The 22,915-nt window shown below is 35.1% G+C and overlaps 1 protein-coding gene across 1 annotated transcript in view; it reads left to right on the forward strand.

Moving 5' to 3' along the window:
• PTPRQ (protein tyrosine phosphatase receptor type Q) overlaps nucleotides 1-22,915 on the forward strand; it is a 201,205-nt gene that overhangs the window by 24,125 nt on the left and 154,165 nt on the right. The window contains exons 10-16 of the mRNA XM_047067212.1: nucleotides 4,901-5,078; nucleotides 6,377-6,538; nucleotides 6,645-6,824; nucleotides 7,632-7,739; nucleotides 8,117-8,398; nucleotides 19,216-19,398; nucleotides 19,763-19,864. Coding sequence (XP_046923168.1) covers nucleotides 4,901-5,078; nucleotides 6,377-6,538; nucleotides 6,645-6,824; nucleotides 7,632-7,739; nucleotides 8,117-8,398; nucleotides 19,216-19,398; nucleotides 19,763-19,864 — 1,195 coding nt within the window. The remainder of the gene's footprint in view (nucleotides 1-4,900; nucleotides 5,079-6,376; nucleotides 6,539-6,644; nucleotides 6,825-7,631; nucleotides 7,740-8,116; nucleotides 8,399-19,215; nucleotides 19,399-19,762; nucleotides 19,865-22,915) is intronic.

Below are 22,915 nucleotides of genomic sequence, written 5' to 3' on the forward strand. Positions count from 1 at the left end.
AGTGATTGTAGAAGTAAACACCATGTGTATATCATGATGTATATTGTGTATATCATGATGATGAAACTTAAGAAGTATTAACTTATAATCATCTTATGCTAGGCTTCATCTGATCTCATTACCCTTATTGAAATTATTTTTCCAGTGTCCTCTAATGGTTTGTTTGTTTCTTAATAAATAGCAGTTATTGAAACATGCTGAAACATGTATAAGATTTTACTTTCAATATTTAAGCAAATACTTGAAAAATATACTAGAAAATTTAATCTCAGTGTTTGAAGACTTTTATTTAAACTTCCAAATTTATATATGAATCTCATGTATAATATACCTAATAAATCATTGGGAATCCAGCCTCTGCTAAAATATTTGATGAACTCTGATAATAAGGTACTTGCTACCACAGAATCAACTCCTCTTCAATGAACTTTAAAATATTCTTCTTTATGGCCTCTCAGGCATGTATTTATTAAGTAATTATACAGTTCCCGGCAGTCTGTTAGGTCAGAAGATAAACAGATGAATAAGAAACTACCCTATTCTTTACCTGGTTTGAGTGGAACTATTTGTCTTCTAATGTTTACCAGTTTGTCCCATGTCTCCTCTCTAGACCCACATGGTAGATTATAGTGCCTTTGAGCTTGGAATTTGGAACCAGGGAAATGTGTTTCAGTCCTACCTCTGTTGTGACTAGTGTTGTGAACTTGAACAGGCGACTGTAAAATGGAGTTCTTTTTTTTTTTTTTAATTTTTAAAAGTTTTTATTTATTTTTGAGACAGAGAGAGACAGAGCATGAGCAGGGAAGGGGCAGAGAGAGAGGGAGACACAGAATCTGAAGCAAGCTCCAGGCACTGAGCTGTCAGCACAGTGCCCGACGCAGGGCTTGAACTCACAGACTGCGAAATCATGACCTGAGCCGAAGTCGGATGCTTAACCGACTGAGCCACCCAGGTGCCCCTGGAGTTCTTGATACCTAACTCTTTGGGCTATAATGAAGTGATATCACATGGGTGAAACTACTTAGCACTGTATTTGACACATAATAGTTTTCAATGTTAGTCTTTGTGGTAGTAACAGCAATATACAATGATTTCATTTTTTATCATTTGAAGATGATGGCCATGCTTTCCCTAAGGATTAACATCCTCAGTTTCTCATCAGCTATGATTTCTAGATCCTTCATATTATTGATTAGTCTCCTGTGTATATTTTCCAGTTTGTCAATGAGTCTCTTAATCAGCTGAACACAGTATTCCATATGTAATTTGATTAGATCCAAATTGAGAAGAACTATTTTCTTCTTTAATGTTCATTTCCCACTTATATCAATGCAAAGAATAAAATTAATTTCTTTGTAAGGCTCATTCCACTTAGACTGAAGTCTGTAAAACCCTAAAGTCATCTCTCCATGGACTACTAGTAAGTTGAATTTCACACTCAGATCTCATCCAGTACTTGTTCTTCTGATATAATCCTGGGGCAATTTTTCCCCAAAGATACCATCTTACTGCCTAGTGTTACAAATTTCTGAGATTCATACAGATACATCTTTTCATCTGATGTGTTTCACAATTATATCAATATTTGTCATTCGTGAACCTGAGAAGAAAGCCAGCTGAAAGCTTTATCAATTGCTATGGAATGAAGCTGACAGGACTCAAGAGTAGTTTAGGAATGCTTGAGATAAAGTTTACTTTGTTGACCATTAGGAACAGAAACAGAATTAAGCTTTAAGAATTTGTCACCCAAATAACGTAAAATACCCATTAGATTTCCAAACACATGCTAATTGCAAACTTTTTTTTTTTGCCACAGCTTAATAACAGATAGCATAAATCATGTTCTAGTCTATAATAAAATATAGAAGCATTTCTTAAGAATAAGTCAAACATTTCGTTAATTCAATCCAGTAGACTTTTAGTGAGTCTAAATTGATAGATATAATAGAGATTAAAAAAATAAAATCACATTAGCTGTAATGAAGGTTATTACACGTAGAATCAGGTTGGTTTATACAGATGGACTAGGAATTTAACTCCAAAGAACTTCTACTTCTTTCACATAAATTCCAAGGATTCCTGGGTAGCATATGAGAGGCCTTTCATGTTGATGAACTGTGACATTCCCTAACTGTTGTGCTCAACCAGGGGAGATTTTTGCTATCCAGTTGGCAATTCCTGGGGACATTTTTCTTTGTCACAATTGGGGAGATGCTTCCAGTGGGTGGGGACCAAGGATGTGGCTAAACTTCCTACAACAACAAAAAAAATTATTTAACACAGACTGTCAGTAGTGCTGAGGTTGAGAGCCCTGGACTAAATGAGTCTAAAACCTTTCAGAGTTGCAGTGGGCCTCTTTTCCCTTCCATTTCCCTCATCTCCACTTCAGCCCCTTCCAGTTACTTTCTTAAGTTCTAGTTCTTTCCCATAATTTTTGCCCATAAAATATTTTTTTCATCCTTTGTAAAACCCAATATCAAATGCCTTTTTAAAGAGGCGAAGTGTGAGAAATATTCATGGCACGGCCCTCTCAGTGATAACTAATAACATTCTGGGTTGTTACAAAACTGATGTTCAAATCATTGCCCTAGTTAGGAAGGGACTTTCCAGAATACCAGAATTTGGGAGAAATTCAGACAGAATTATTGAGGTCAGCTCTTACATTGAAATGGCATTTGTCAACAGAGATGATTAACTTAGCTAATTGATGGGATGCTATGGCTTAACTTTCAATAATTTATCTGACATGGAGTATAAAATATTGGGAGATTGAATGCAAAATTATAGTTCACGGGAAAATTGTTTGTACTACCTCATTGTACCTTCTGCAGTGCTTTGTATACAATAGATTTTCAAAGAGTGACTGATTGATAGTGGAAACAGCTGTGTGGTTCAGGCATAAACTATTGACTGGAATACCAGAGCATCTCTGAATTATGTGTTTGTGATTCATGCCCTTCCTGATTTCCCTGTGGAGGCAGAGCTGAAGTGAGCCGTTGGAAGATAGAAGACCTTTAACTTGTCCAGTATAGAGTTCCCTATCCAGAGTTCTTTATCACAACATTTTTAGAATAGATCCTATAGGTGTCCCCCTGCTTTTCATCACAATATCTTTCTGGCTAAGAATGTAACAAAATTTAGATAATTTTATTTTATAAATATCATTTGGAGAAGTAGCTTTCCTTAGATCTTTTCTCCATTCTTTTATCTCTCAGAAAAGTTAGATTTAAACGGCCTGTCTTTGTAGATGATTACACAAACTGCCTAAAAGTTCCTTGCCTTCTTGAGATTTTTCCTGAGCACCTCTTACTTTTTTTAAATACTAAGTATTGATGTTATTTAGGAGTAAAAACCCTGTTTTTGGCTCTAGGATAAAGATACCCCCCCAAAAGTAAGATAATTAACAGACAGGTTTACCAAAAGTTAGACATAAATAAAACCTTTATATGTATTATAAATTTTGAGGGTACAAGAGCATGGAGTTGGGAAAGAATAAAATAATTTTCTTTTTTTTCAAAATGGGTTTTTGAGGTTAGCTTTGAAGCAGAACTTGAAAGGGAATAGACCAAAAGTGGGTAGTTCTTGAAGTGTTTTCTATTTTTTCAAAATGATTTTATCTTGGAAAATTTTGAACAGATATAAGTAGAGAATATAGTAACCCCCTATTTGCCTATCACCTGGATTCAGTAATTAACATCCTGCCATTCTTGTGTCAGCTGTTTCCTATTGTTGCTGTTGCTTGGATATATTTTAAGATAAATTCCAGACTTCATTTTGTTCCTCCATGCCTAACTAAGAACAAATCTCTAAAAGTCATGGACATTTTGGTTCATACAGTGATTCCATCCCCACAACTATCAGAATTACTAATATATCTTGGTGTCATCTAATATCTAGAACATATTCAAATTTCCCTGATTGTCTTCAAAGCCTATGTTGGTATGTATATATATGTATATATGTATTTATGTATATATGTATATATACGAATTAGAATCCAGAGTCTACACAATTCATTTGGTTGTTAAGTTTCTTAAGGCAACATTTACTTCGATTAATGTTCAGTCTTATTTTCAAGGTTGAAAAACTACACAAAATACCTAATTCTATTTGGCCCAAATACCCTTTCCTCAATTAGTTATGCTGTGTTGGGAAGGCGAAGGGAGAGAGTCACCTTGCTATCCAAATAGAAACTCCTACTGTATCTATCTGTAATGTGCCCTGATATTTTCACTTCAGCGTCTGTTACTTTGGTGAACTTGACATGTGTGAAGTACATTATGGGATGCAGGAGCAATTGCAGGTACTTAAAATATTCGTTAGGTCGAGAGCCTTGGATAGGCTGTTTAAAAGCTATTACCATGCAGTGCTATTCTTGTCTATAACTTCAATTGATGATAGATAAATTACCATTATTGATGTATCAAGCAGGCATGCAGGCCTCTTATACCTCATATACAAATGAGAACACACAGACAAGCAAAACATATTTTAATAAGGCAGAATGCCTAAAACACTTAGTTTTGAGGGTGGATAGTTTTAAAATAGTCTAGTTATGAAACCTTTGTATGAGGATGTCTAATTTTATAATAAAGTAACTAACTCCAATCAGAAACAAGTATCTCCTTCATTCAAAAATATGGCATTGATCTCTTAAGATAATGGAGTGATGAGAATGTGTCAAAATGATGCAGGAATTTAGTAGCTTTAGAATGAAATCTGGGAATGTAATGGAGACAGTAGTCATGGAAATAATATTATCTTTTTGCAAAGTGTGATTCCAAAGTTACTAGTTTTTTTTAACTAAATACTTGAGTGAAGTATTTAAGTGTAGCTTAATGACAGCTATTAAGTGTAGCTGTTACAAACGGTCATTGTAAATGTCTGTCTTTAATTACAGTATATAAATGATCCCATGGCTCCAGAAACTGTGAACATAGTAGAGTCAATGGCAGAATTATTTGAGGGTTCAGCAGAGATATCTTCAGACCTGTACTCACTTGCTTCAGCTATATATAACAGTCATCCACATAACTTTCCTGTGAGGAACAGAGCTGAAGACCAGCATTCGACAGTTGGTAGGTACAATTTTTATGTTCGTTGAAGCATTTTCAACGCCCCAGTACTAGCTAGCACAGATATGAACCTTAGCTTAGAGTTCAACCAAATTATTAATGGTTCACGGGCTAGAGTCAGATTTTTTTCTTCTTCAACTGTTGGATAACCTCATGCAGCAAATGGATATGCCACACAGGCAGGAGCTGGCCCCTCCTAACCCATTTGACCTTCCTCCTAGAGAAAGTAGCACCCTAGAGTCTTTGGCCAAGCTGCATAGACAATCAGTTATTACAGTTGCCAAAGCAGGTGTGATGGGGAGGGATTAACATATCTTCAAATCATTTACAGGCCTCACACTCTCTGCAGCTTTTGACTAATAGGTTTTCAAATGTCACTAAAGGTAAATAGGTCAGAAAGTTACAACCTAGTGCATGGGGTGATAAACAGGTGTAGGTGACCCCAATGACGTGGTGATGTCATTAGTATATACACTTGCTTGTCAGGGTTAATGGATCTTACTGTTTCTAAAAGAAGAATGTCATAAATAGCAAATTAAAAATATTTGGTTACACAACACAGATCTGAATGACTCTCTGGTCACTCTAAAATGCTAAGTTAGAAGAACATTTTTCTCATTGCCTTTTTTTCTGTTTAGTTGTTGTTTCATTCCAAATTAGAGGTGTTATTTTGTTGATGGAATAATTAGTCAACTATATCACATTACATTCAATATGTGTTTTTTCATTTACTGATCCATTTTTTTCCTGTGCAAAGATGAGGAACACTAAAAATTAAGAAGCCTACAATTTCTGATACAGACGTTTCCTTGAGTACCTTGTTTGGCCTAATTTTTATTTAACATTGTTGGAAGCATATGTTCTTAATAAAAAAAAACATTACTTGAAATCCTTATTCAGACATATTTATGTGTCAGTTACCCAAGCATGCTTGCTTTATAACTCCATGGGCTTTAATAAAGGTATGGAGATCTTTAAGTCCAAATAAAAGTCTCATTTCTATAACATTCACTTGCTACATACCATTGGCTTATAACATTTTAATTTGTTATATTACCTAGTCTTTCATTTAATAAAATCGCTAGCCCGTCCCTTTGAGAAGGTTTTGTTTTCTCATTAATCTCATATTCCAGGATGTATTTATTATTAATTATGCATGTTTATTATTTATACATATTTTTATTATTTCATTTAAAGGAGTACACGAAGAAATTAATGGCGAATGTGAAATCAAGTTTAAGATTTCACTCTGTGAGGAAACATAATTTTGATCATAATTTTTTTAAACTGATTTCAAATAGGAACTGCAAGGAATCTGTATATCACTGACGTTTCTGCTGAGCAGCTGTCTTATGTTATCAGAAGACTTGTACCTTTCACTGAGCACATGATTAGTGTATCTGCTTTCACCATCATGGGAGAAGGACCACCAACGGTTCTTAATGTTAGGACACATGAGCAAGGTAAGAATGTATTTCCTTTGAAATAATTACCTACAAATATTGCTCTTACACATTATAATACTTTTTTTTCTTTCATTCACATTAATTGTTCATTCTTCTTTACAAGTGCCAAGCTCCATTCAAATTATAAACTATAAAAATATTAGTTCTTCATCTATTTTGTTATATTGGGATCCTCCAGAATATCCCAATGGAAAAATAACTCATTATACAATTTATGCAATGGAACTGGATACAAACAGAGCATTCCAGATGACCACCACAGAAAACAGCTTTCTCATAACAGGTAGAACAATCTTTTTTAAAACATTCCTGTTCTGATGAAAATATGCATCTGTCTGCCTCGAACACTGCCGGACACGTGCTGCATCATTTCAGACTTCGTTGTGCTGTGCTGCCGTGGATATCTTGAAAAATACGTGCATGAGTAACTTGATTAGATGGTTTTCTTTATCTATATTTATCTGCAAAGAAATGACATCATCAGGTTACAAGTATCATAGGTATATGTTTAACACAGGGAACTTTAGGGGTGCCTGGGTGGCTTAGTCGGTTAAGCGTCCGACTTCGGCTCAGGTCACGATCTCGGCTCAGCCCGCATCGGGCTCTGTGCTGACAGCTCAGAGCCTGGAGCCTGTTTCAGATTCTGTGTCTCCCTCTCTCTCTGCCCCTCCCCTGTTCATGCTCTGTGTCTCTCTGTCTCAAAAATAAATAAACATTAAAAAAAATTTTAAACACGGGGAACTTTATATCTGTTACATCGAAATGAAGTGTTACAAGCTTGAATGAATGAACTCACCTGAAGGAACTCACCTGACATAGTGTTTGTGCCAAGTCAACACAGTCCTTGCAATGTGCCAAAAATAATTGTTCAGCTTCAGATCATTGCCCTAATATTGAGGAAAGAACTAAAATACCACCAACGTGGAAATACCCTCAAGCCCAAGGAATTTGGGGAGAATGGGATTATGAGGAAACTGACTTGGAGAGCCAGTCTCCCAAATAAATTATTTTCACTAGTCCTATGTCAGATGGCCCTAAAATAAGAATTTTATTTCACAATCTTTGAACAAATTACCTGTTGTCATTATAGGGTTAAAGAAATACACAAAATATAAAATGAGAGTGGCTGCCTCAACCCATGTTGGAGAAAGTTCTTTGTCTGAAGAAAATGACATCTTTGTGAGAACTCCAGAAGATGGTAAGAATTTCAGGTGCAATTTTAATAAAAAGTAACTAGTGGTTTTGCATGCTTACTGACATCTACTGTCTGTCTTTAGTGTCTGAAGCAATAAGCATGAAAGAATACATGTATTTAAAATTTTGTTTTCGGGGCGCCTGGGTGGCGCAGTCGGTTAAGCGTCCGACTTCAGCCAGGTCACGATCTCGCGGTCGGTGAGTTCGAGCCCCGCGTCAGGCTCTGGCCAGATGGCTCGGAGCCTGGAGCCTGTTTCCGATTCTGTGTCTCCCTCTCTCTCTCTGCCCCTCCCCAATTCATGCTCTGTCTCTCTCTGTCCCAAAAATAAATAAAAACGTTGAAAATAAATAAATAAATAAAATTTTGTTTTCATCCTCCAGAACCAGAATCGTCACCTCAAGATGTTAAAGTTATTGATGTTACTGCAAGTGAAATAAATTTGAAGTGGTCACCTCCTGAGAAACCTAATGGGATTATTGTTGCTTATGAAGTGCTCTATAAAAATAGGGATACCTTGTTTATGAAGAACACCTCAACCACAAACATAATTCTAAAGGACTTAAAACCTTACACCCTCTATAACATCTCTGTCAGGTCGTATACCAGATTTGGTCATGGCAATCAGTTGTCTTCTTTCCTCTCTGTAAGGACTTCTGAGACTGGTAAGTTTTCTGTTTGTTGTTTAATAATACATAGTAATGAAATAAACATGGCTGACAATTGTCATATTGTTTATATTTTAAATAACGTAAAATTTCCTATTCTTTTTGTATAACCCAGAAATTTATCTGTTTTGTTGTTGTTGTTGTTATTGTTGTTGTGCTTTCTGGTGAGGTATGGGAAAAGGCTTACTGTGTAAAATTTTAAAGTCTGATTTACATATACAGGAACTCCAAAATAGTACCAGTGAGTTTTTCAAATGAAAGACCTTGAGAAACCAATGAACCTGTATATTGGAGTTGAATAACCACATGCTTTCAAATTAGGTAAAAGCAGAGACACACTTATAAGAATAGATTCCTCTGTGCCAATGAGGTATATATATAGAAAGAGATGCAGAGTGGGAGCCAGGAAGCTCATGCCTGGTTAAGCCTTGTCCAGGAGGTAGCATTTGACCTGGATCTTAAAGAGTAGGGTAGAATGGATGTTATCAAAGTCGCTGGGCTGAGGGGAGGGAGTATCCCTTCTAAAGGAAATCATGGAAGCAAGGAATTATGCACTTGTGTTTCAGTTTCAGTGATGTAAGTACAAATAGCATATTTGCTATTTTGCCTGATCTTAGCTTATTGTTTATTTTATGTTTAAAATCATATATTGGCTTAGTTTTTTGTTTATTTTATGTTTATAATTGTATAATTGAAGCATCACTCTTAAGCCAACTCTGTAATTTATGCTGAGAATTAATAACTAAATGCAAAGTTACTGTTTTGTTCCTACTTTTAAAAAATTAAATATTTATTGAATAGTTACTCATTGAACCATGTAGAATTACTATTCCTATTGGTCATAAATGGCCAAATATCAGCAATTTCACATGGTTCATCCAGATGCTATATGTGCAGCCCCATCTCTAACCTTGAGGATGTAGGTACCTAGTAAAGCAACTTATCTTTGACCACGAGCACCTTCTTGAGACTGGTCACTGAAATTAATAAAATGAGATGACACAAAAGAGCCCATAGAGAATGACAATAGTTGTAATTGCAGAAATGAAAGAGTAATGAAAGGAACATTTTATAGCTTTAAGAGTTATCCCTGAAGGTGAAATCTAATTGATGTTAAACTGTATATGGGCATGTTTCATTGCTTTTATTAAAGATATTGTACCTAAAGTAAGTATTTTTTTAAGAAAAAAAAATCTCTTCTTACCTGATCTAGCTTTATAGTTTACACTGGGTCAAGGAAAGAAACAAGCATATTTTAGACACCTACAAAGTGCATTGGGCGCTGCCTTTGTCTTTCATGAAATTTACCTTTTTAATTCTATATTAAAGCATTAAGATATTATTATCTTCATTGCCTAATGAAAAACAGGTCTGAAGGGTTCATCCCTTCAGTAAATATTTGTAATATGCCAAGCCCTACTGGGAATATAGCACTGTAAAGGAAAATGAATTTCTGACCTCCTAAAGTTAAAATTAATTGGTGGATATTTAATTGCTTAAGGTCACCCAGCTGGTAAGTGATGAAGCTGGAATTGGAACCCAAATTCGTCAGACTGGAAAGCCTATTTCCTTTCATGGTACAATCTGTTTTAGAAGCCATCAGTAAAGTTGCTAAATTATAGAATATATCTAGGGTCTCTCTGTTAACTGTTGGCAGTAGTATTTTGCTGCTTGGGCTCTGCATAAGATGAGGAAGGAAAGTAAGTTTCAAAGTTACTGTTATGATATTAAACAATCACTATATGCACGGATGCTTATCAGATACTTCACTACTTAAATGGTCACAGCATCAAGAACATCTTATCGTAATGATTATCTATACAATAATCTTTTGTTGTTTGCTAATTATTACATGCATTCAATCTTTTACTTAGTATTGGAAAATTAATTTAACTTTCATTTTATTATCTGTTGTCTGATCTTAATTCAAAGGCAGGGATAATAAACCTTAAGTGAATGTAAGAATTTAACTTGACATGTAGTTAAAAGTGAGAATATTAGTTTTAGAATGTATCTTAGAAAAATACATAGAACCCTAGATACATAGATGTGGAGACCTAGAAATACTTGAGTGAAATGACTCAAAAATCAGAGTAGATGAGAAGTAATGTTGGGACTTGGAGGTAAGCTTGCTGATTATTTCAAGCCTCCAGAGTGAGGGAGAAAAATAAAGAAGGAAATAACTTACACCATGGCTCACTAGCTCACCCATTTGGGTGAGTAAAGGGTCATTTTGATACTAGACTCTTCAGAAGCAAAACAGGTCTAATAATAGGGCATAATGTTCAATGTCCACGCTTCTAATTTCTAGCTCTCTGATCTGAGTTAGGATACTCTCGATGTCTTTGCATTCTTCATCTAGATGGAAATGGTGGACAATGACGTCTACATTAGTGACTTTTTTCTGTAGTATGTTTGCTACACCAGTTTTAGCTCTTTTTGCAAAAGAGGAAGCTAAAATTTTGAGTAGTCTCAACGTGTCATTTGAAGCAAGATGTATCAAGAACAACTGTCTATCTGTTACCAAGGCTTCCTATTCTTATTAAATAAATTCTTCCTCTACTGGTATTATAAAAAAAACAAGAACTCTCTTTTCAATATTGTTTCATGAGAAATTGAGGGATGTAGTTAGCAATATGTTAATGCTGCTGGGTAAAAGAAATAAATAATTTATTCACATGCTTCTCTTGATTGGGGAATCAGAGTTTACTAATGCCTAGAAGTAAAATACCCTTGTGTTCAAGCAGAAAAGCTCAATACGTTTGATCTCATGAGTGTTTGTGTATGTGTGTGTGTGTTAAGTATGTGCAGTTGACAAACAAATGAAATCAATTCATGCTTTTTCACAGAGTTCAATAATCACATAAAGAACTTTAAGTTCTCATACAAATTACCTTTTGAGGTTCTCTGTGTATTCTCTTTTCTTTTTAAGACATAACTTTATACTAAGCCTTTAACAAAATGCCTTGAATATGTCTGATTTGGGGTAATGACCACTAATGGGTAGTAGCTTATATGTTGATCAAAATTTTATATAGGACTCTATAATGAATAGCATTTAAAAATTTTTCTATATAATATTAAAACTGTATATGCCAAACAACAATTTTTAGGCACACTCAAGATAACTTCCCACTTCTTCTTTTCAGATCATTGTGAACAAACTTGTTTCTTATTTTTATTTTTTAAATAGATTTAGCTTATTCCAACTGTTTGTAACAATTACTTTTTATTCATGAATTATCTATTTTACACAATACTTCTCCAATTGGACACACTGTGCTAGTTCAGAAAACTCTTAAGTGCATCATTACTCTCCCAAATCAGTAAGTCATCAAGTCTGTCTTCTTTATTTCCCCTGAACCCAGCACTGGTTATCCCCTAAGGATAAATGAATAAAAATGCAAAGGATATCAGCCTGGGGTCAGGGGTGCATATTTATATCTTGACTACTGGTGATAGGCATGCAAATCCAGAGGGACAACTTAGCAAATTCCAATGAGAATTTTTCAAAATCAAAAGTTATACTGAGTTATTAAGTTCAAGCATAGCATTACTAAATCCTTTGTTTTCTTGCAATTAAAGAGCTATTCACTTCAATCTTACTTGTTTTGCTTAGCTTTGAATTTCTCTCTTGTTTTTAAATATGTTTTATGTCCAGTTGAACATATTTATTTATTCCCTGAACAGGTTTTTGTGGTTTCCATATCATATGCATTGTAGATGCAGCAGTGAGTAAGAGAAAATCCCTACTTTCTTGGAACTTAACATTCTAGAAGTTTCACAGTAAACAAATGCTATACATGACTTTGGTACCAGTGTATTCTAGGAAGAAAAGAAAATCAGGGAAAGAAGAGAATTAAGCAGGCTGATTAGTATTGATTAGTAAGCAGGCTATTTGAGGTAGAGGACTGAGGGAAGTCTTGTCTGAAGAAACTGTATTTGCCTGGAGACATTAACAATCTGTAGGAGTAAACTAGATGAGATTAAGGAAGAAAAATGCTTCAGAAGGAGAATAGCAATAGCCTGAAGTTCCTGAAGTAGAAAGATACCGTATGTGGTTGAGGAAGAGCAGAGCCTTTCTTTCTTTGGAGTAATCATAGTTATGCGGAGACAATTCGCAGATGAGGAGAGAGAACCTGGCAAAGGTGGACTGTGCAGATTTTTGGGTGTCATTCTAAGAGGTTTGGAGTTTAATTGTAATGGGTAGCTATTGAAGAATTATGACAAGAACATGATATGATTTGCAGTTTTGGAAGATCATTCCTGACTATGTTGGATTTGGGAGTGAAGGAAAAAAATCACGCTTAATTACTAGGTGTTTGGTTGGAATATCTGGGTGAATGGTGGCGTTGCAGTATTACTTAGCACAATACCTGCGATTTGTTGTCTCATGGCTTCGAAGAATGAAGAGGTGGACACAAAATGAGCAGCCAGCAAAAGTTTATTAGAGTATAAGATTAGAAAGAAAGAATAGTATGGAAGCTGTCTTTACTGAGAGGAGACATTCGAAAGTGAATGTCCCCGACTATAGGCAAGGGTCTTTGTTTTATAAGGTTCTGGTCACCACCCTCCTGCCCCCACCCTTCCCCCTTGTACCTTCTCAGGCTCCACCCTTATTGGCTTGATAGTTCTAGGTGCTGGGTTGTCCATTCCTGATTGGCTCATTTCCATTGTATGAGGGGGGTAGTCTATGGCTATACCATTCCTTTGGGTCATAGATTTTTACGGTCTACTATTATTTTTAGTCAGGTCTTTTATCAGATTCCTGAGAGAAACCTGAGGGGTAGTAGGTGGTGTCTGTTACATTCTTAAGAGGAACCTTATGCCCGAGGGGGTTTGCTGTGGTAAGGCATTCCCAGCATTGTTCCATTGTATGTGCTTTTCCCCACCCAGGGGCCTCAGGTCCTAATCTTTCCCTTTCTGCCTATTTTATCCTATCTTTCCCTATTATATTGGTACCATTTACTGAGACAGGGAAGCCTGGAGAAAAGGTCAGTTTGGAGGAAATTCAGTTTTGTTTTGACCATGTTTTAAATATCTGAGTACCTGTCATTAAGGCAATTGGATATGTAAGTTTGAAACTCACAGGAAGAATCCAGAGTTGAATAGACAATTTGAATGAATTACCATATCTCTGGTATTCAAAGTCAAGGGATGAGATAAAGTCACACCAGAGGGAGTGTAGATAGAGATGGAAAGAAGACATACACCTATGTCCTATAGACTTGTCCTATACACCTATAGAATACACCTATACACCTATGTCCTATACACCTATAGACTTTTGGAAGTCAGAGAGGATTTAGTCAAGGACTAAGCAGAAGTGAGCAGTGGTGAGGTAAGAGGAAAAGCAGAGAAGATTGTGTAAGGCAAGTGAATAAATATTTCCAAGTAGAAGGAATTTATTTTTTAGGTCCAATTCTGCTCAGAGTGAAGAGGAGGGCACACAATTAATTAGTGGTGTGGCAATATGGAGATCACTGAAGACTTCATGATAGTGGGTTTCATGGAAAAAATGGGGGAAAATGCCTAACTAAAGTGAGATTAAGACAGAATGATACATTAAAAGTGGAGAAAATGAGTAAAGGCAGATTTTGAGGAATTTTGATACGACGTACAGGCCAAAATGGAGCAATAGTTGAAAGGACAAAGAGAATCAGTAGTATTTTTTTTTCTTTTGCTGTGATATAATGTGTGTGTTTTCACATATTTACAATATAGAAATAATTCAACACAGAGAGAAAAATCATTAACATGACAGAGGGGGAATAACTTCAGTTTTAAAGTCTCAGACTAGATAGAATAGAATCTACCACAGAAGTGGAGGGCCAGGCAAATATCCATTGGCTGATGAATGGATAAAGAAGTGGTATATATACAATGGACTATTACTCAGCCATCAAAAAGAATGAAATCTTGCCATTTGCAATGACATGGATGGAGCTAGAGAGTATTATGCTAAATGAAATAAGTCAGAGAAAGATAAATGCCATATGATTTTAGTCATATGTGGAATTAAAGAAACAAAACAAATGAACATGGGGCAGGGCAAACCAGGAAACAGACTTAATTATAGAGAACAAACTGAAGGTTACTGCAGGGGAGATGGGAGGGGGATGGTATAAATGGGTGTTGGGTATTAAGGAAGACACTGGGTGTTGTATGTAAGTGATGAATCGCTAAATTCTACTCCTGAAACTAATATTACACTGTATGTTAACAAACTGGAATTTAAATAAAGAAGAAATGCAGGGCTGGGACTTTGAAGGGAGTTAAGTAGAGAAGGCAGTTAAAGGGAAATTGGTGGTAGGAAGATAATGTAGTTTTTTTCTGAGTGTTATTATTTTCTCAATGAAGTGAGAAGCAAGTTTATCAGCTTTGAATAAGAAGGGGAGTGATATTGGATGATGGTGGACAGAAAAGATGGTGAAAAACATACGTAACAGAAGGGGAGACTGAACTGACTAAAGGAAAATAGAGGCTGCTGGGCAGTGGAAAAGATTCATTTGAAATTTAAGGTTTAAATGTAAATAAGGCTTGTTAGCTGGAGTTTTGTTTTGTTCAGACATTTTCAGCTGTTCACTGCAGATCTTGAACTAGCAATGAAATTGGTTTAACCTGAATTGGAATTTTGCTGGAAAGCAAGATGGAAAAAGGAGTTGATGGAGATTGCTAGGGACTGGTTTTATTGGCAGGCAATGGATTCTGGCCCAAGTAAGTAGGGAGATGAGACATAAGGGAGATGATGAACCATGAAGATTGGATGAGGGTTAAAGAATTTTTGGAGTGTCAATACAAAGAATTTTTGGAGTGCCAATACAATAAACTGTTGCCAAAGAAAGGAATACCGGTAATAACAAGATCTCAGGTATTGCCATAAAAGCTAGTGGTTAAAGTGGGGTGGAGGAAAAATTGGAATTATGGAGATCAAGGAATACAGAGTCCAGAGAATTGGAAAGATCATTTACATTGATGTTGACATCTTTTAAGACTGGTAGAAAGTCAGTCCAGTCATCTAGGTGATAAATTTTTCTTCTTGTTTTTTTTTTTTTTTTTAAGATTTCATTTTAATTCTACTTAGCTAACATTAAGTGTTATATTAGTTTCACATATGTACAATATGGTGATTCAACAATTCCATATATCACCCAGTGCTCATCATGACAGGTGCACTCCTTAATCCCCATCACCTATTTAACCCCTCCTCCTCCCCTCCTCCCCTCTTAGGTGATTAAAATTTTAAGATGTTTGAAGAAGTGGCATGGTATCACTAGATGACTGTCTTAAGGAGGGATAGCACAAGAGTTCTTCAGGAAGAAGGAAGGAGAAATGATCTGGATATGGCAAAGATGGGCAATAAATACAGCTACTCAACTCCCAGGTTCTATGGTTATAGGGGTTGTAGGAGAAAAACAATGACTACCTGTTACCCAAGAGTGGTAAAATATAATGTTCTCAGAAGGTCCAAAATTTCTCTTAGAGCCAGAAGGTTGAGAAAGCATTCAGAGTAGTTTTTGAGAATTTTTCTCAATGTAATGGGTTGGCTTGAGAAGGTAACTAGAAATTTTGAATGTATGCAAAAAGATTATATTGTGTAGAATTATATTGCTACATTAAACTATGTATTAAATTACAATTCTTCCCAAAGTTTTAGAAATATCAATATTCTTCCATCAGTTTTTCCTATTAAGTGTGCCTTAGATGAAATACACTTCATAACAGGTAACAACTGGGGACAAGTGGTTTTGCATCCACATTTTCAAGGCTTTTGAATTTTGTTTTTCTGCTTCATTAAATTTACTAGTAGCAACTTTAATATCTATTATATTTTGAGTGCCAATATATAGGTTCAATTATTTCTTTTGAAATGAATACTCTTTTTTAAAATTTATTTATTTTGAGAGAGAGAGAGAGAGAGAGAGAGAGAATGAGCTGGGGAGGGGCGGGGGGGGGGGGGAACAGAGATCCAAAGTGGGTTTTGTACTGGCAGCAGATAGCCCAGTGCGGGACTCAAACCCATGACCATGAGATCATGGCCTGAGCCTAAGTATGACAGTTAACCAACCAAGCCACCCAAGCGCCCCTGAAAGGAAATATTCTTATAATAGGACTTTATAATGGCAATAATGTTTATGTTGTTAGTTTATATTGTTTAACCCCTCAAAGTAGTCATTACTGTTATTGTTCCCATGCAGGCAATTTTTAAACCATTATCTTTGCAACTGTGGTTTTTCATCTCCAGTAAATATTTTTCTGCCTAAAATGCATTGTTTATAACTTCATTCATTGAGGATTTTCTGGTTTTGATCGTCAGAATATGTTTTTATCTGCTCTTGTTAATTTTTCTGGGGATAGAATTCTCATTTTTCAGTTGAGGTCAATTGTCCGTCTAATTGTCATTCCTATGTAGATGATCTGTTTTGTTTTGTTTTGTTTTTTTCTGGTGCTGTTAAGATCTTCTCTTCTTTGTTATTTGTACTTTTACAATGATGTGTCTAGATATGATTGTTTAAAAATATTTCATGCTTGGAGCTTATTGAGATTCCTTGACCTGAACAACATTTTTCAGAATTTCAGCCATTACCCTTTGAAATATTTCTTCTTCCTCCTTCTTTCTGTTATCTATCTTAAACTCCTTCAGTATATGCTTCATGTCTCTTATCTGCTCTTTACATTTTCTGTATTTTTTTCCTTTGAGCTCCATTGTTGATAATTTTTCAATACTGTCATTCTTTTCACTAAATTTCTCTCCATCTCTATCTAATATGCTCTTTTATATATTAAAATAATTTTAATTTCAGTTATTTTGTTTTTCTATTGTAGAAGGCCTGTCTGGTTCTCTTTCAAATCTGCTTGGCTATATGCATCATTTATTATTATCTAAAGAATAATTCTTTGCTCATATTTTCAAATCTGTTTGATCTCTTGAAATACATTAGGCATTCATATATTTATTCTTTGGTAATTTCAATATCTGAAGTCTTTTGAAGTCTGTGTGTGTGTATGTGTGTGTGTGTGTGAGAGAGAGAGAGTGTATGAGAGAGAGTGAGAGAGACCGAGAGAGACAGGTTTTTTGTTTTTGTTTTTGTTTTTCTGTTTTCTTTGCTGTCTTTATTGGTGCCTGATTTGCTATCAGTCAGCACATTTTCCTTGAAATTTATCTGTGGTAAATTTATGTGGCCTGAGTTGAAGTTGAGTTCCTTCGGAGAGGATTTATGTTTGCTTCTGCTAGTTGCTTTTGAATAATAGCAACTCAGGATTACAGATTCATTTTCATTTAAATTCTGAAGTGAACATTTTTTCAGGCTATCTAGGTAGCATGGATTTGAGCCACATAGACTCATAGGAATAGGCATGCACTTCCAAAACTGCATAATTGTTTTTTTCTTTTTTGCATCTTTATCCAGAGAGCAGCGAGAAAAAAAATTACCCTCTGTCCTCTTCTGCATGGTGGGTTTACTTCTCACTCCCCTTTCCCTGTGGGTGAACATACCATATTGCACAAGAACAGCAGCTACCACTCACACTGAATTCTGTGGTACTCTGCAGAAGAATTCAAGGTACCCCCTGGAATTGTCCACTAACATGGTTAAAGTTGCATTCTTTTGGCTTTCCAGCTTATTATGCAGGGATGTCCCTTACTCTTCTGTTGGCCCAAGTCTTTCAGTTCTTTATCTGGCACTCCGCATAGCTGTTTTGCAAAAACTCAACCTCACCAGGATTGACCAGTACCCTTCAAGACAAAGCTGGCATTAGTACCAGCTTCCATTTCACAATACCTGTTTTTACTGTGTTTTTGTGTGTGTGTAATTTAATTTTTTTTTTTTTTGCTTTTGTTTTTTGGCCACCACAGATTTCCAGTTTTGTTGTCAACTCTTCAATTCCTTTAAACAAAAGTTTGTTTTAATTTTATGAAGGGTTTTAATTGTTTTAATTAATATAGTCATTCAGTGTAGGGTATCTATTTCAATATTTACCAGAATCAGAATCCCACATGTAGTATTAGTATTTGAACATATGTGGAGAAACTTTTTGTGACCATTGAATTCAATACAATAAGAACATTAGTAGATACATCAAACTAGTATTTTATTTAACAATATCCTATATCCTTAGGAGACTGTTTTCCTGACAGATCATAATGTGCAACATTATACTTAGGGAGGATTCCTTGCCTTGTCATACGTTATATACAAAACTGATTATTAATGTTTTATATGTTATTATTATTAATGAAAGGCAGAATTGACTTTTAGGTGTTTTTCAATTTTTTTTTCCATCTGTATGATCCTCAGCAATAGCTTAATACCATCTCAAATATTTTAATAAAAATATCATCTATAAGCATTATTTTGTAGAATCATAGTATGAATTTCTTTTGAGATAAAATTTTTTCTATACAGTTTTAAGTGTATAAGTTATGTGTATCTTATTCCATTTAGGATGTTTATTACAATTACACTCTAGTGAATGTTCTTATAAACATATTCTAGTGTACTTGGATCAAAACTTCAGCAAAATGGGGTGCTTGGGTGGCTCAGTCTGTTGAGTGTCTGACTTCAGCTCAGGTCATGATCTCATGGTCTGGGGTTCGAGCCCCACGTTGGGCTCTGTGCTGACAGCACAGAGCCTGGAGCCTGCTTCAGATTCTGTGTCTCCCTCTCTCTCTGCCCCTCCCCCACTCATGCTCTGTCTCTGTCAAAAAATAAACATTAAAAAAAATTTTAAAAACTTCAGCAAAATAGATTTTTTTAAGAATGTATTTTTAGGATGGAATTATTTCATGCATTTATATTTTTGTTTTTTCCCAGTGCCCGATAGTGCACCAGAAAATGTTACCTACAAAAATATATCTTCTGGAGAGATTGAGCTATCGTTCCTTCCCCCAAGTAGTCCTAATGGAATCATACAAAAATATACAATTTACATCAGGAGAAGTAGTGGAAATGAAGAAAGAGCTATAAATACAACCTCTTTGACCCAAAGCATTAAAGGTACAAAGAATATTTAATGTTGTACATTTATATTTGTACTGACAATGTGGTTATAAAATATTAGCTTGCTTTTATATTATAAGTGGTAAGTAGGATTCATTTTGTACAGAGTATGACAATACTGGCTTTTTGGTTAAATAAACTAGGAGTTTATTACAGTCACATGAAAGAATACTCAAAGTCAATCCTTTGTGACCTTATCCTATACCATTTTGTCTTTGTAATAGGACTTACTATTTGAAAGAAGTACATTTTCATTTAATTTTTACTTTTGGAAGATTAAGAGTCATTTCATAGTTTCCTTCTTGCCTATTATTAAAGGATATTTTATAAGTCTTAACTTACCTATGTTATTTCTTTTTAGGACTGAAGAAATATACCCAGTACAAGATTGAGGTGTCTGCTAGCACACTCAGGGGTGAAGGAGTTCGGAGCGCACCCATAAGTATACTGACTGAAGAGGATGGTAAATACAGTAGTGGATCCTGATATGTTTTGAATCCATCACATTTGAAAAAAAACATGTGCATAAAATGAAGATATAATGTGAAAATTCTCTTAGACCGGGGTATCAGTTATGTGCATGTCAGCATTATACAGAAATTTCACTGTCACAGAGTAAAAGAAGCTAGCAAAGTCAGCTTTATGTTCAATGAAATCAGGTATAAAATGTTCTTCTTTGATGCTCAAGTCATCCGTGCTCTGTAAAAAATCAGTAATATTTTTTCATGGCAGTTTTTAAGGCTAAAATTTCAGTTTGAATGGTTTGAATATAAACTAATGTATGTTACGGCTGTGTTTTTCAACTTTAATGTTCATAAGAATAGACATTTACATCAGTTTTGTAGTAGATTCTGTTATGTCAACCTGCAACCTCCCCCCCCTTCTTTTTTTTTTTTTTTTTACTGTATTAGGACTAGCTTGATAATGAGTTCAGGCCAGTTTTTAGGTTTCTGTATGTAATTTTCCAAGATGCCATTCCTGAATGCTAATAGCCTTATTAAATATTGAATATTTAAACATATCTTTTCCTAAACCTGAATAAAATCAACTTTACTACTGAGATGACTTTACACTGGTACCTCACCAAGTTCTAGGCATATATCATGCTAAGAAAATTACTTCTGAGGAATATATTTGGGATTTGGATTTGCATTTTATGTTTTATACATTATATATATTTGACACTGTTATTTTTATTTTTATTTCTGCAAAAGGAAGTCCTATTGCCATGAGAGTTGGTTGGGCCTGGGTGTATCATAAGTGTTTGCAGGATATCTTTATTCCCCCCTCTCTTTCAAGTTTTTCCATCTTGAAGTTAAGTTGCATTCTGTGCATGTTTCTAGTCATACACCAGGACAATATGTGCGTTTTATATGTATAGCAGAAGGAAGACTTTTCTTGCATTGTTCTTATTTTATTCAAAGTAATAGTCTTTGGAGCCTTCTTCTCCCAGTTGAGGTCCTTCCCTATTTTTCTCTCTATGAAATTATTTCATCAGTGTCCAAGTGGGCTGCTCTGATTTGTCCCAGGTTCTAAGTCCTCTCATGGGTTGGTCTTCCCTAGTCATTACCTCTTCTTATTATGCTTATTTCTCCATCAAAGTTCACCTGTCCAACTTTTAATTTTTGTCATAATTCAGTTCTTTGTGCTGAAATAAAATGAAAATTAACTAATAAAACATCCTTTCCAATGGGACAATCGTTAAAGGCTAGAACAGAGTGGGGGTTAGCTCTTTTTTTCCATCTTAGATAATGCCTAAGAAAGATGTACTAGATAATTTATGCAATGCCCCTCTGGACATAGTACCCACTTCCCCACCTCCTAATTTAATGAAATAGTCCTGATGGTAAGAATTCGAGATCTTGGGGCGCCTGGGTGGCGCAGTCGGTTGAGCGTCCGACTTCAGCCAGGTCACGATCTCGCGGTCCGGGAGTTCGAGCCCCGCGTCGGGCTCTGGGCTGATGGCTCAGAGCCTGGAGCCTGTTTCCGATTCTGTGTCTCCCTCTCTCTCTGCCCCTCCCCCGTTCATGCTCTGTCTCTCTCTGTCCCACAAATAAATAAACGTTGAAAAAAAAATTAAAAAAAAAAAAAAAAGAATTCGAGATCTTATATGAAGGAATCTAGACCAGTAGTGAACATATATTCCAAGAAGACAGAGCTTTTTACCACTTAAATCAATTGTTTCAAACTCTACAGTGCATCTGAATTACCTGGACTGTTAAAGTTACCATGGCAAATCACCATAGTGAACTTAGCATCTAAGTGTCTGGTCAAGTCATTGATATAATTACTAATGAATGGGGTGAAGAATTGTACCCCTTTAATGAAAAATTATGACAAATCAAGAATGGATAAAAGACTGAGATGCTTTGTATTTTGGGTATTAGGTGCTTATTGTCCTCATGAAACTTGCAGCTCAGTGGCAGAGTTCTAAATTCCATAAGTGTATAGACAAATAGTTTTTATAACTTTAATATTTCCCCGAAATTACTCCTCAGGACAATAAGAGGCATGTTAGTTACTGAGGTAGAAGAAGTGTAGATGAGGAAGTTAAGTCTAAGATGTGACCTGAGGGAAGATGAGAGTTAGGAAAGACCATACCAGGAGGAGAAAGAGTCTTATGTATACCCATCTCACCTATTCTCATATGCTTTGTTATGATGAATTGGACAGATTGCAAAAGATATTGCATTTATATATTCTAATTTTCCTCTTTCTTTAAAATAATTTTTTTAATTTACTTTATGACTAAAAGTTTGTACCTCTTAATCCCCTGCACCAATTTCATTTTTTTTTACATTGTGTTTTAGAATACAAATGCCAAAATGATTAAAACTTAGCTTGCTATCGTAGATATATAGTATTTTGTTTAGATAGACATGTTAATTATATTTAGTTAGCAATAAAATGTTTCACGTAAAAAGGAAAATACCCAAGGATATACTGGAATTAAAAATAAAACACTTAGAATTATCTGATATTTGACATAATAGTCTTAAAGCATATTATAGAGTAGAAATACTTAGTTACAACAGATTATATTCTATCAGTGCTATTTTTGATTGAAATCCTTTTTTTCCAACAATAAACAAAGGTTAAGTTTTACAAAGATGTTAGGGAAAATATCATAGGCTTTTGTTTTGACAAATGAAAGAGTTCTCAGAAGTAATTCATATCTTGGGAACTAGACATCTCCAAGTGATATACGGATTCTTGTGATAATCAATATTTGAAAGCATTTTTATTGTAGTGCTAGTGAGAATAACAAATAAAAATATGAATACAGCTGTCACCATTATTCCTTAGAATTCATCTCATAAACCTTTTCTCTGCTCAGTAATTTTTTGTGTTGGAAAATTGTTGTTACTAAAATAGCAAAAGCATACATACACATTACACATGCATATGTACACATACAACTCTGGTTGAGATTATTCAGAAAATAAAAAACGAATTTAAAATAATTCAGGTGGCATTTTCTTTAAATTGTTGGAAAAAGTGATCTGCACATGTG

The sequence above is a fragment of the Lynx rufus genome, unplaced genomic scaffold (genome assembly GCF_022079265.1).
Source record: "Lynx rufus isolate CCGP_SWC_20201006 ecotype Redwood Valley unplaced genomic scaffold, mLynRuf1.p SCAF_7, whole genome shotgun sequence".
Lineage (NCBI taxonomy): Eukaryota > Metazoa > Chordata > Mammalia > Carnivora > Felidae > Lynx > Lynx rufus.